We start from the raw sequence: 14,266 nt of genomic DNA, 5'->3' as shown, positions 1-14,266 counted from the left end.
AGAGACCCCCCACCCAGTACTGGTTTGAAATCACATTGTAAACAGCCTGAAATAGCTCCTCTGTGACTAATTCCGTCTCTCTGCCATATCTACTGAGATTGCAAGTGGCTTTTTGTATGGACCAGAAAATCAGATTCTTTACCCTATTAGAGATACAACCCCTACACAAATCTGACATAAAAAATCTGGCTTGTCAATATTAATAGCTAATATGATCAAAGATGGCTGTGCATGTTTTATTAGCCATCTGGCAGCTCAGTTGGGTCATTTAAAAGCAATTTTGGAGTTGTAGCATTTGGGAGAAACAAACAGAGTGGGGGTGTAGGGGCATGAGGTTGATAAGAGACAGAAAGATACACTAGGTGCAGGCAATTAGCTGTATGGCAATCCCCTTGTTAAAAGTCTGGACAATGCCCAGTTTGGATTGATTCAGTGGCTTCAGTCTGGTGACAGCTCCCATATCGCAGCCTCACTGCCCACTGAAGTATGCATTAGGACTTGGCGTTGGCAGCAAGATGGCTTTTACATTTAACAATCTGTGCCCAGACTGAGTGGAAGAGCTCAAGAGACAAGTTAACAGAGGGGAGCCTCCCATCACTTGTCAGCATTGTCGGGGGCAATTCCTTATTATCCCCAATCTATTGGCTTCTATCCATGTCATTTATCTTTCTCATCACCTTTCCTTTGTGCCCCAAATCACAAATCAAGAAGAGGTCTGGAGGGGATATGTGTATATAAATATGTCGAAAATTGACTCACTATGGATTCCTTTGCTCGTGCAGACCTCTTTGTTTGGAAGCAGACAGAGGTGGCTTTTATGTGTCTGCCAGCCGGGCCACAGCTCTCTCCATCAATGGCATGCCATTCAGAAGATAAGCATCAGCTGGCAGCCCACTCCACTGACACCACCACTTCCTCCCAGAGTCAGCAGATTACATTTTAGAAGTTGACAGCTTGTTATCACTTTGGATAGCAGGAGGGCTTAATCTTTTGTTCTTTTCTGGCTGGGGGAGGGCTGAGGAGTCACCAGCTCAGGCCACTGAATCCACTGACTTCCCTCCTTGTGCCCTCTGCAGTGACACACATGGTGAATAGGCCACTCTCTCCTCCAGTCTTTTCATTTTTCTCTAAGAGTGCCTGCACTTTGTAGAGGGATTACAGTGATGGAAGCCTCAGCAGTGCACAATGATATCCATTCAACATGTCTCCCTGGCTGACAGGGGATAGGTTCAAGTCTGATTTGATAATGGGTACGCTGGCTTCAGTCTGCAGGGATGGATCAGTGCTCCTCAGACAGGGCTTGTCCTCTGGGAACAATCATGTGGAATCCCTCCCAGAATAATATCCATGACTATAATGGGGGAGGAGAATGGTATGTTTCGTGTACAATAATATAGCTCATACAGACTAAGTGTTGAGTGGAAGCTTTTCTTCTCTTTAATCTCTGTTTTTGGCAAAAATGTCACATTTTGCACTTATTATCATTATTATTATTATCATTATCATTATTATTGCTACTACTACATCATGTTTAACCAACAAACATTCACGACAAACATTCCCATTGAAGCCCATTCAATTCAAGATAAACCTTATTTTTGGGACTTAGTGTTTTTGCATCAAAAATAATTAATCTGTGAAAATGGAAAAAATGTTTTGTTTTTTGGACATTGCATAGAAACAGATTATAACTTTAAATAACAGATCTAATCTTTAGATGTCCTGTTGTCATGTTTAATAGAGAATCAATAACACTTACATATTATCAATTGACCTATTTAACAGAATAATAAAATATGCATATTTGCTGGGCTAAAAATAATCTAATCTTTCATAATCTTCCCTTACTAAGCAAATGATAAGTTCAACAACTTTGAACATTTGAGCATTTATTATTACTGCTTTGCTTTTCATGTAACAAAATGTCTCCTTGGTGAGAGCAGTAGTTATATAACCTCTGTCTCCCCCCACTTTATCTTTGTATGTCTCTTCCTTATGGAATATGTCTATAAAGCTCAAATTTTAAAGCATATTTTAAAGCTTTAGACATGGTTTTCTGCTTTTCCGATATGTTATAGCAGTGAAGACAAGCTGAAGCTTATGCATCACACCAATGCTTACTGATGAAATTAATTCATCAGAAATATGCAACTGTCTTACTGAAAACAATCCTTTCGCGTTGAGTTGTGAAAAAGTGAGCAAAAACTACTTTGGGATAAGAAGAAAGTAAGTTTTGTAAGCGACCAGGAGAAAATCACCACACTCACAGTAAAAATAGGATACGCAACAACTTTTTTTTTTCTTTTCTCAAAGTGAACAAGTGGGATTGGAGTGTAATTCTGGCTTGCAGCTCCATTGTTAAAGACAAAGAGTTATCAGCCCGGTTATTATCAAAAAAAAAAAGGAGGGGTCAATCAGAGGTATAAGCAATCATATTGATTCGAAGTTGGATGGAAACTCTAAGAAAGAGTTTCCATCCAACTTAATGGACCTTGCATGAGTTTCCATGCTTTGGTCTGGGAGTGCAACTCTTAGTCTCTCAATCACTTCTATTACAACTCCCAGCTGCTTCCACCATTACGATTGCCACCTCCTAATTGCACAGTAGACTTTCCCTCTTCAGACACCTCTAGCACAGAGGTTCCTACAGGCAGTTTCCAGTCCAGTCCTTTAAAAACATATCCCCATATATATATATATATATATGTGTGAATTTTTGATAATTAAAAATGAATCATCCTTCCAATAAAACAGATTATTAACAAAAAAGAACCAGCCAGGTAAAAAACTATTTTCTTCAAAGGTGTGCTTTTCTCAATACAACTGAGGTCTCCTATTTAAACCACCTTCACCCCGCTTCTCCTGTGCTCCACAGCCAACTTGCATCCTCTCCCCACACACAGGTTTCCAACTTTCTCTCTCCTACACAGAGAAGGGCTTCGAACACTCTAATCATCTCCTCCAAGTACTCAACTCCAAATAGCTGGCAGCTGGATTAGAGTAAATCACATCCACATAGGTGTGACCTACATCACACACATTAAAAAACAAACAAACAAACAAAACCAAAATGAACAGAAAACAATAATCCCAACCAGTGTTTGGTAGGAAATTCTCCCAATTATTCCATTATGCCACATTTTACAACACAGTCACAGAGACAGCCTCGGTTTTTGGTGTGACATAGCTTGAGGAAGACTGACAGCATCAAGAGGGAACATCTGTGATTACTGTCTTCAAAGAAATTTTCAAAAATGAGCCTCTCTGTTGGATCCACCTGGCACTCAGCGTCATTCTGTTTTATTTCCTTTGGAGTTCATAATGTTACCCAGCGTGGTATTATGGAAAAGGGCAACCTGAAAGCCCCACCACCAACAGCAGGATGGCCAAGCCATGCTCTTCTGCTCAGCAGGGACTCTAACCCTGTTTGCTTGTCAGTGGCTCAAAAGATGCATCCTCAACTCCGCTGAGCTGAAAGAAAGATCACAGCATATGTTTTTCTTCTTTTTTTTTATTTCAATCAACATCCTCTCCCTTATTTGCTTGTTTCCGCTCTCAATTTCCTTTGGGTTTGTGTTTCATTTTTCATGGCTTTTCTGGATAGCACAGCATCAGCTGTTTTAAATTTGTTTTTGTGGTTTTTTTTGGTTTTTTTACTTTGAAGAGTGAAGAAGAGTTCAACAGAGAACTCTACAGTAATGTTTATTTATTATTTAATTTATATTTACAACTATATTTACTAGGTTTTTGTCAGGCCGATAGCACTATCTTCATTTTGTATTTAGTTGTGACTCAAACTAAATTCCATTGTGGACAGAAATTTTGCTGACCGTTAACTTATATATGGACGTCATATGTTGAATGTGACATGTTAAAAAAACAAACAACGCAGTGATAGTACTACCACATTTAAATATCAACAAAGAATTTGGATTTATAATAAATCTAAAAAAAAATAAATCAGATCTTAACAATCACTGTATGCTTGATGTTTGTGCACAGTTTTGATGAGACTAGGCCTTCATTAAAGAGGAGATAGGGTACATAAAAACATTTATGCATACATGCGCTACAATCATTAAAGTGAGATATGATTATTTATTTATTTATTTATTTTACACTGACCTCTGTTAGAGCAGGAATGCAAAAAATAATATCAAATCTATTTGTACAGACTGAAATAGTGAAGCCACTGGTGAGCAGGATCAGATGGCAGGGTAAACAGATTATACTGCAAGGCTCCCATGGCATAACACTGGGCATTAATGTTAATGGAAAACCACATGACCTTGCAGTTGCCTCTGAGCAGCTCCATTTCAAATCCAATAGACATGACCTAGGTCTGGAAGACGCTAGTGAAATGGTGATTCAGGCACCTGATACCCATGCTTTAAAATAGTCTCTTTTTCCCCTTTCAGGGCATCCCAAAGGCCCCCAATAAGGTTTCCTCCATTCCCTGAGGTGGACAGCAAAAGGAAGAACTGATTGCAGGAAATCAGTTGCTGAAATAGTTTCCAGGATATCCACACATGCCTAATGCCAGATGTCATGTGATCCTAGCACTAAGCAGGTTAGCACTTCTACATCATTTCAATTAAGGCGTGTTTTCATAGTTGCTCATGAGACAGAATGCACTCTGTTTTATTGGAAATTTTATACTTAAGGTTGTTCAGAAGTACTGTGATGTTGGCTTTGCCAAGTATTGCTTTCCAATGCTTTTCAATCTTCCTGCTTTGGGAGGAATGGAGGGGATTGTGCCAACACAACACAAACAGACTTATTTAAAGGAGCTTTGCACACATGCATCAAATAATGGAAAAATGGAATAATATAACAGTGCGATTTTCCATCCTGTGGTGGATTTGCTTACAAGCACAGTACAGTTCCTCTGCACCTAGGGTCATCAGCACAATTTAATTACATTAAGAGACAGCTAAATTGGACTATGCAAACAGAAAAGGCTTAGGGGATTACTGGGACTCTGACAGAGAGATCAAGTTTTTCCTTGAAGCGTGAAACAATATGCCCAGTTCCTGGCAAGGTCCATGTGGATAAACATAGAGGGATGGCCAAGGCAAATTAATTTTTTCCTTGCTTTTATTTACTGTAGAAAGTCATAGTGTTTCAAAATACACTTTACATGATTATAAAAAACTATTCCCATCTGAAGATGTTCTCACATTTTATGTATTACCTTTCTGTTTTTTTCAAACTGCATGCATTTGTATTGTGTGCATGCTGCCTAATATTTATGACAATATTTATAATATGTTGTAGAAGAATATTGTATATGTATTGTGTGTATATATATGTGTGTGTGCGTGTATGTATGTATAAAAAAAACACCTCTAGTTGTCTCCTTTGTTGTCAGGGCTGGGCTTAAATTTATCATGGCATTCAAAGGAAAGAGGTGTTTTTTTTAAACTTCATTCATTGAAAGGCAGTTGGTAGAGACTGACATTTTCAGACCTTGGCCTTTACCAGCATCCCACTCCACCGTTACAGTAAACATCAGCCAGTCACTATGAAACAAGATCAAAGGTAGTGATGATATCTTCTCTACTAAAAGATGTTTTTAACATCCATCCTAGCCACCCAGTAAATGGTCATTACTCAGTTAAGTTCAGAAATGGACCCTTAAAATCTTCAATTTTTCCTCTCAGAAAAAAAGTCATAAAAGCAATCTTTTAGTTGCAGATTTTAAGTGTTTTAAGGTTAAGTTTTTTTTTTATAAAAAAAAAAATAACATTAGCATATAGCATGTTACTATCAATTAAACTGAGATTTAGCCACTTGCTTACCAATAAATACACAAGCAACCAAGCAGCAGCTGATGCTCTACTTCTCCATCTGTGGATTGCTCTGTGTTGGGGTTCTCGAGGTGAAACATAGGACAACCTTCCACTCCCTGAAGCAGCTGGAGTCAGACTCATTGGAAAAATGCCTAGAGGTGTAACTTTGTGCAGACAATTTATCTGAACTGCAACCTCTTCAGGTGTCTGTTCTCCCTGTAAAACTGGCTGCTGTTCCTCCAATTGTCCTTAAACAATTACTTCAGAGTGTTCAGGAGATGACTGTGGCCATTTAAAGAGCAGTTTTCTCAGCTACCATTGTGCAGGCCATCTAAACCATGGGATACAAAGCTCCTAAGTACAGTGTGAGCCAAATAAAGAGGTGGAGAAGGAGGGGGTGGCAGATAAAAGCTGACACCCAATGTATTATAACTCTGCTCTATTAGATATGAGCTTCTGCTCGGGTGAAGCACCATAGCTTAAGGCAAAGATACTGCTTGCTTATTGTGCTTTAGCGAGGGGGCTGGGAACACTGTGTAGCCACTGTGTTCTGTATACAGCACACAGTCTCTCATGCATGATTTAGTAAAGTGAAATTCTTACTTCAATTCCAAGTAGTGATACAGTAGAAGAGATAAAAGGATGTGCTTAGGCTGCAAAACGAATCATAAGACATACACTACTGGTTTGAAAAGATGGCTACTAATCAAAAGAGAGAACTCATTAAGGACATGCTGCTGCCACCTATTAGCATTGACTCACTTGAGGAAGCTCGTAGCCTCCACCTTCTTTAATTGTTCATGTTGGAAGCCTTTTACTTCAAACCTTCTATTTTGTAGTAACGTCATAGTACTGTGTGCGGATATGGAGCTCAGCCTCGTTTGTGTCTTCTAACTTTAGAGTACCTCATCTTTACTATATTCCATTTTACATATAGAGCAACCCAGTATCATGGCAGAGCATGTAATAGAAACGCCACTCCACCATGCCTACTTCTAGCTTTGCCTCTCCGAAGTTTGAAATGGTTATGCAGGCAGAAGTTGCAGTAAGCTGCAGTACCAGCAGAGGGAGATATTTTATTTCAAGCCAACATGAAAATAATCACGGGAAAGCATTTAAACAGACATTACAACACATTTACACGTACATACATATTAGCCATTATGTATTTAATCATTCTGGCATAGAAGGACGCTGGAATATACTTCATACCTTCCTTGGTTATTAGTGACTTCTTAGCTTTAATATGTTACCCCCACCCACCTGTACTGCACCACACCAGTACTTCACCTCTTTATTTAATCATAGATCCCAAAATGACACTTTTGTTCCCCAGTACATAATCATCAGTTTAAAAACATATGCACTGACATTTGATAGGTGTAACTGTGAAGTTGCAACCTTTTTCCTTAGCCTAGTTTGATTTAGTTGCTGCCCAACTACGTCAGACTGAAGAAATTGTTTTTGCTGTGTGACCTCCAAATTCATAAGGTAATGGCAAAATTGCTGCATATCTAAATTTTTAAGTCAGTACTTAGTATTGCTTAGAGTTTCTATTTCTTAAGAATTATTTTTTTATTCTACTGTATAGCTATCTAGAATTGCCTTTTTCCGTTTTGGTGTATTCTACATGTCATTCCATTTCTTTATGTCGTTATGCTAAATTTATGAATAATCAGTTTCAAAATTCTTCTAAAATTTCAAATGAATAGTTATTTTACTCAAGTTTATAAAAATTAACAGTAACTCTAAATATCTACAATTTAAAATATTTAAACTTTGGAGCAGTGTGACAAAGTGGCTAAGACTGAATTCATTTACCATTTGTCACTTGCATATATTGTAATTTTGTGTTCTGTTATCGTATAGTCTATCATAATGCTTTAATGTAAACACAGCATATGTAACCTTGGCTCTACACACTATCCCGGGTCTGTTTGTGGTAGCATTGGGTATATTCATTTCATCTGTGCAAATGTTCTTAAAGCTAAATGTCACTTCATCATTAATTGATTTGAATCTTTCATTTGTTTATGTAGTTTGGTTATACTTACCAATGTGTGTTCCTTTGAGCAGGTCCTATGTGTAAAACAGGTATATGGGAAGGGCCGCCCCAGTACTTCCTGATTTTATAGGATATGATGTCATTGATCATGTCAATTGGGTGTAACCAAATGAAGGTGTTTCTTTTGTGTAAAATAGTTTATTTAATTTAAAATAACCTCATGAGTCAGATTAAGTGAAGAGATTGACTTTTCAAACCGTTTAGCTGGGTGAATGAGTTTATTAAGTGGAAAAATTATTTTATTCTGGTTTCTTTGTCTAGACTGTGTTATTTAGTCTACCCTGTTTTCCCAATGGTAGAGGTTAATGAGGTCCAGGTGTGAGTGGAATTCTATATAAAGCAGGTGAGAGTTTGACTACCAGGTTCTTATGTTTTATGAAACAATTGTTGAAAGGCCACGCCACAAACTAAAGAACACTTAAAAGAAACCTGAACAGTCTGCAGCTGCTGTCTTCCTATCACTTTCCATGCTGCTCATGTTATGCTACCTCACAAGCAGTTAGCAGCTTTGTCTCACAGCTAAAGGTCCTGGTTTCAAATTACATGTTTCATGGTATCCACGTGGAATCACTTTGATTACTCTAACTTTCTTCCACAGTCCAGAGACATGCAAGTGTTAGGTAAACTGGCAATTCTAAATCGGCCATAGGTGTGAACGTGAGCCTAAATGGTGGTCCGTCTGCCTGTGTTAGCCCTGCAATAGAGTGATAACCTGTCCAGGGTACTAATTTAAAGGAAAGAATGAAATCATGTCTCAGATTGGCAACATGGCTAAAATAAAATGACACATTAGAAATAATAATATAATATAATAATATTACTAAAATTCATATATAGTTTTATATAGAGAGTATACATTGCATAGTATGGACGTTTTTGTTTTTTTGTCAGTTTAGAAAAAAAAATTCTCCTCAAACTGTGTGGTGCTTTTGTTGAAAAACATTGTTCCTTTAAAGTAATGGTCCACCTCCAACACAGTTTCATACCAGATTTCACAAAGCATCTGGTTCTTGTAATCATTACAAGCTCTTATGGGTCTTGGTTAGATATTTCTCATGAATATTGAGTACTGGCTGTCATAGTTTTTGTGTTTCTACATAATGTGAATGTTTGTCTTGCATGTGTGCTTCCGTGTGTGTCCTGCTTGTCATTGCAAATGCCCGTTTTTTCCACCTGACACCGTGCCTGAAAGCATCTGACAATCAGGGGAATATTAGAGGGTTGGAGAGATTCCACTCTGGCTAAGTGGCTCTTATTGCTGTGGAGTGTGACACCACTCATATTCATAATGATTCACAGTGCTGTTGACACATGATAGTGCAGATAGCCTACTTAGTGGATTACAGTTTCTCTGACTCTGAGGCTCTCTGATGGTGATGTTGATTGTATCTCCAAAAAGCTCCCTTGACTGGTTCATCATTTTTCTTCGATCAAAAATCTGTGAACATGTCACAAATGACTTTGGTAATTAAAAAAAAAAGATGTCTTTTGATTTCAACTGGAACATGGTTCTTAAAGTAGTGATTTTGTGAAATCAAAATAAGGTGAAACATCACCCTTTAGTCTCCGAATAAAAATACCAAAGTTAAAATGAAATTCATAGATTTTTCCAACAGCAGTAGAAAAATGTGACTGACACTCTCATTTGGTTGAAACTGTAGCATAAGCCATAGCTGTGCATATGTATGCAGCTGATCTCTTGTTTCTGAAACATGAAGCAGCTTGGTTGTACGCGATTAGGACACTCTTCCATCATGGCTGCTTATACCCCAATCTTCTTAACGCTGAGTGCCAAGCACAATGGCACTGGGTCACTTTGCAAGGATAAAGGTTTAACTCATTTAGAAATTGAATATAGAGCCTTGTTCTTGAGGAGGATTGAAAACTGACCATTTGTTCTATGAGATGGAATGAAAAAGGTATTATTTGGGGAACAAATGTTTTTTCTGCTTCTCTCTCCATCTTTTTTTTCCTGCTCCTTAGTGAAACCAAAGCAAATAATATAACAGCTCATACAAGCAATCTACTTTCTGATTTGGAATGTGCCTCTGTCTCCCAGTTTGATTGCATGGTGTGTATATCTGCATTATTGTGAGTTCTCCCAGCTTAATCCAGAAGTCAATTCTGTTTATCTGGATGGAGTATTTTCAGTCACTTTGGCAAGGACTGCCTAAAGCTGGCTTCAGTTTCTGAAGCTGAAAAGCAGCCTCACATCATCACACTACTACAACCATGTTTGAGTTGTTATCATGTTCTTTGTATGAAATATTGTGTTACTTTTATGCCCGATGTAAGGGGATTCAAACCAACCAAAAATTAAGTGTTTTTCTTGACAGTCCATAGACTATTAATAGCTAATCAGAATATCTAAAAATGGGAAAATATCAGTAAACGTAAAAGCCATACTGGTTAAATCTGTTTTAGGGAAACTACAGACTAACCTGGGCCTTGTTGCTGGACCATCTCTGACAGAGCCTGCTGGTGGATGAAGAGAACCAGACCTCCAGCAGCGAACAGCAGGACAAACCAGAGGGAACAGGGCAGTCTCCTTCTCCGTCCACGCAGGGAGTCCACCACCATCTTCCACTTCATCCACAGCATGATGCAGCACAGTCAGATGCTAATGTAATAAGTTCTGAGGAAAATTAAAGAAAGTGTGAGTATTTTCATTTCTTTGCATCAGTATTGCAGTTAAATCAGTAAAGAACACTGATGGAAAATAACATATATTCTCTTAGTTACCATATTTCTGTATATTTAAAATGTGCTCATCCCTTACTAAACAAAAAAATGCAATCAACTTATTAGTTTTATCAGTGTTAAATAATTAATAGTGTCCATATTGTGCAATGTACAGGTTAATAATGTATTGTCAGAGTCGAAAAAATCTGAAACATTTAATCCTTAAAAACCAAAATATTTATCATATATGTTCCAGTGCAACTATACCCACAGTAGCCTCTGTCTCTTTAAACTCCCAGTTCCAAAACCCCCCACAATGCTGGTCTTGTTCAAGTACGTCAATAAAAAAATAATAATCATGAAAATACACCAAAGGAAGGGATTAACAAAAAAACCAATAATACAGATTCTTTAAAGTTTGCATTTTTTCTGCATTTTTGCTTCCCACAAGTGCATTTTGCAGGATGCTTCCTTGTGTTGGAGTACTTTTATATGGTGCATTTTAGCCTGGAACCAAACAAATCTGAACACTCATGTTTAATTTGTTCTGGCAGAATACATCTGGCCCCCTCCCGTTCACACAGATTTGCACTAGGCCTTCACCATGCTGGGCCAATCAAAACCATTTATCTAATGTGTGTTGGGCTTGATACAATTACATCCCTGCATGCTATAGTCCATTTACATTTTCATTTTATTTATTTATTTATTCTTATTTTACGCGTTTCATTGCTCTAATTGGTTACAGGTTTATTCAGAAATATCCAAATAACCAGAGGAACTTTGGAATTAGTGTAAGAGCACACCTTGAAAACTAAAACTGACAAGTTCCACAGTAATTCACATTTGGCCTATTTGACAGCTTTTTCTTTTTACTAAAGTAAATTATCTACTTACTTCTTCCCCCATTGGTAAATATCCTTGAACATTTTTTTAATGAATGCAGCAACAGTCCACATAGACTTTTGTGTCTAATCAGAGTGATGTTTTCCACTATGCAGCCTGAAAATGAAGGTTAATATTGTGTTTAAATGAACACAAGATAGAGTCCTATAATTTTAAACCTGATTATAGCACTTATATCAGAATTGTTGGGTGTCTGTGTGCACATCTACAGCATAAGAAGTTCCGCTAGATTACAGACTCACAAAGGCAAAATAAGCCAGGGTATTTATCCACACCCCAAACCCCAGCCTATTCATGTATTTAAGTTTAAAAAAAAAAGTTAATTGAGTCAGACAAATTAATGGTGTTTAGAAATTCAACATGGAGAACACCTAATTCTTCCAAATAAAGAAATCTGTGTTTTGTTTGTAAGGATAGAATCAAGTAAACACAATTCCAGTTGGACTGGCATGGGCGCAGACCTGTTCTAAGGTCTGTTCACACAGCAGAAAGACCGCGTAGCATCTGTCTTCAAATTAATATGCAAATGAGCTGTGGTACTACTCGAGCATGTGTTGCCATTGCAGAGAACAAAATTGGCTCTATTTGAGGGATGTCAAAAACTTGACTTTCACATTGCACCATGTGCTGATACCAGAACTGAAAACCATAAATGAGTGTCAAAAACCAGTTGTGACACGTGTTTGCTGCAATTCTTTAATATACAAAGATTTCTGTCAAGATTTGCCTTTTGTTGATACAGATGATAAAACACATAAATTAAAGAATGCAGCACAAACACGCAAAAGAAACAGAAATCCAGAGGGACTTATAATAATATCTCACTACATAATCAAGGTAACAAACAGTGACAAAGAAGACATCAAAACATCAACTTGGAATGAAAAATGACCAAATATACAAATAAGAGAAAATACACAGAATGTAGATGGATGCATTTGTGTTTCAAGGGATGGGAATGTTTTTTGTGTCACAAAAATCTTTTTAAAAAAAAAAAAAAAAAAAAAAAAATTGGTCAGGTGAAGTAAGCCTTTACTGAAATGGGCCTTGGCATTTCATCATCAGTGCAGATGCAGCCAGTGATCCATTACTGTTACAACAGTGTTCCACCTAGAGTAGGAGTACTGAACTAATTCAGATGGTGTCCACAAGGGATATTAGGTTTTTCACACACAGGATTTTGGTGCTTCAACACTGATACTGAAACTCTCAAAGGATTCGTCAGCTCTTGGCAAAAGAAAAAAAATGATTGTTTTATATCTTTTTTTTGCATCTGTTTCATGGATTCCAGCTAGGTTTAGCTATGACTTAGGAAAGAGATCTGAATAATAGAAACAAGGAGCCATGTAAGCAAGACATTCAAATATAATATGCAAGCAAATAATCAAATGTGAGTCAATGCTACAGTAATTCAACAGCCAGTAAGATGTCACCATGTTTGCGTGCAAACACACATCTGTAGCGTGAAGTATATGGGTTTGTTTTGTATTGTATACACTACCAGTCAAAAGTTTGTTTTTTCTTTATTTTCATGACTATTTACATTGTAGATTCTCACTAAAGGCATCAAAATTACAAATGAAAACATAGGGAATTATGTAGTAAATAAAAAAAGAGTGAAATAACTTTTATAACGTTTTATATTTTAGATTCTTTAGAATAGTCACCCTGATTACTGCTTTGCACACTCTTGGCATTCTCTCTCAATGAGCTTCAAGTGAGTAGTCGCCTGAAATGGTTTTCCAACAGTCTTGAAGGAGTTCCCAGAGATGCTGAGCACTTGTTGGCCCCTTTGGCCCTCACTCTTCGGTCCATCTCATCCCAAAGCATCTCAATTTGGTTTAGGTTAGGTGACTGTGGATGCCAGGCCATCTGGTGCAGCACTTCATTCCTTGTGTTTCTTGGCCCAAACAAATCTCTTCTGCTTGTTCCTTTTTCTTAGTAGTGGTTTCTTAGCAGCTATTTGACCATAAAGGCCTGATTCACACAGTCTCCTCTGAACAATCGATGTAGAGATGTATCTGCTACTGGAAGTCTGTGTGGCATTTATCTGGGCTCTAATCTGAGGTGTTGTTAACTTGGAATTTCTGAGGTTGGTGACCCTAGCTCTTCCTTTCTTGGGGCGGTCCTCAAATGAGACAAAATATGAAACATATTTAGAGTTATTTATCATTTTTTTCTTTGCCACATAATTCCATATATCTTGCTTCATATATTTAATGCATTCATTATGTATCTACAATGTGGAAAGTAGTAAAAATAAAGAAACACCATTAAATGAAAAGGTGTGTCCAAACTTTTGACTGGTAATGTATCCATCAGGAAGTGCACACAGCATATAAATCAATCAGTCAGTAAGTCACCACAGGTACTGCTTTAAACAATCAGAACTTTATCTCATTTGTAGTACTATTGCAAATCAGAGTACAGGGTGGGCCATTTATATGGATACACTGTAATAAAATGGGAATGGCTGGTGATATTAAAGTCCTGTTTGTGGCACATTAGTATATGTGAGGGGGCAAACTCCTCAAGATCGGTGGTGACCATAGTGGCCATTTAGAAGTCGGCCATCTTGGATACAACTTTTGTTTTTTCAATAGGAAGAGGGCCATGTGACACATCAAACTTATTGGTAATGTCACAAGAAAAACAATGGTGTGCTTCGTTTCATATAAATGGCCCACCCTGTACTTGTATTGTGGTCAGCAGTGTCATTTTTACCATTTAGGGAACAGAAGGAAACAGAATTATCTTTTAAAAGAGATGTCATAGGAGGCAATACCAGTGCAAGGATGGTATGTATCAAACATGTAACACT

The 14,266-nt window shown here is 37.6% G+C and overlaps 1 protein-coding gene across 3 annotated transcripts in view; it reads right to left on the bottom strand.

The window, feature by feature from the left end:
• Positions 1–14,266, bottom strand: part of LOC120721420 (carbohydrate sulfotransferase 8-like) — a 175,678-nt gene that overhangs the window by 110,231 nt on the left and 51,181 nt on the right. For all 3 annotated transcript variants that reach the window (XR_005693163.1, XM_040011747.1, XM_040011746.1), the window contains exon 2: positions 10,299–10,492. Coding sequence is in view for 2 of the 3 variants with exons in the window: in XM_040011747.1 (XP_039867681.1) it covers positions 10,299–10,458 (160 nt within the window). In the remaining variant the exon portion in view is untranslated. The remainder of the gene's footprint in view (positions 1–10,298; positions 10,493–14,266) is intronic.

This window comes from Simochromis diagramma, unplaced genomic scaffold, assembly GCF_900408965.1.
Source record: "Simochromis diagramma unplaced genomic scaffold, fSimDia1.1 OVJJ01000603.1, whole genome shotgun sequence".
Taxonomy (NCBI): Eukaryota; Metazoa; Chordata; class Actinopteri; order Cichliformes; family Cichlidae; genus Simochromis; species Simochromis diagramma.
Note: the sequence above shows the minus strand (reverse complement) of the source record. Positions and strands in the feature narration are given on the sequence as shown.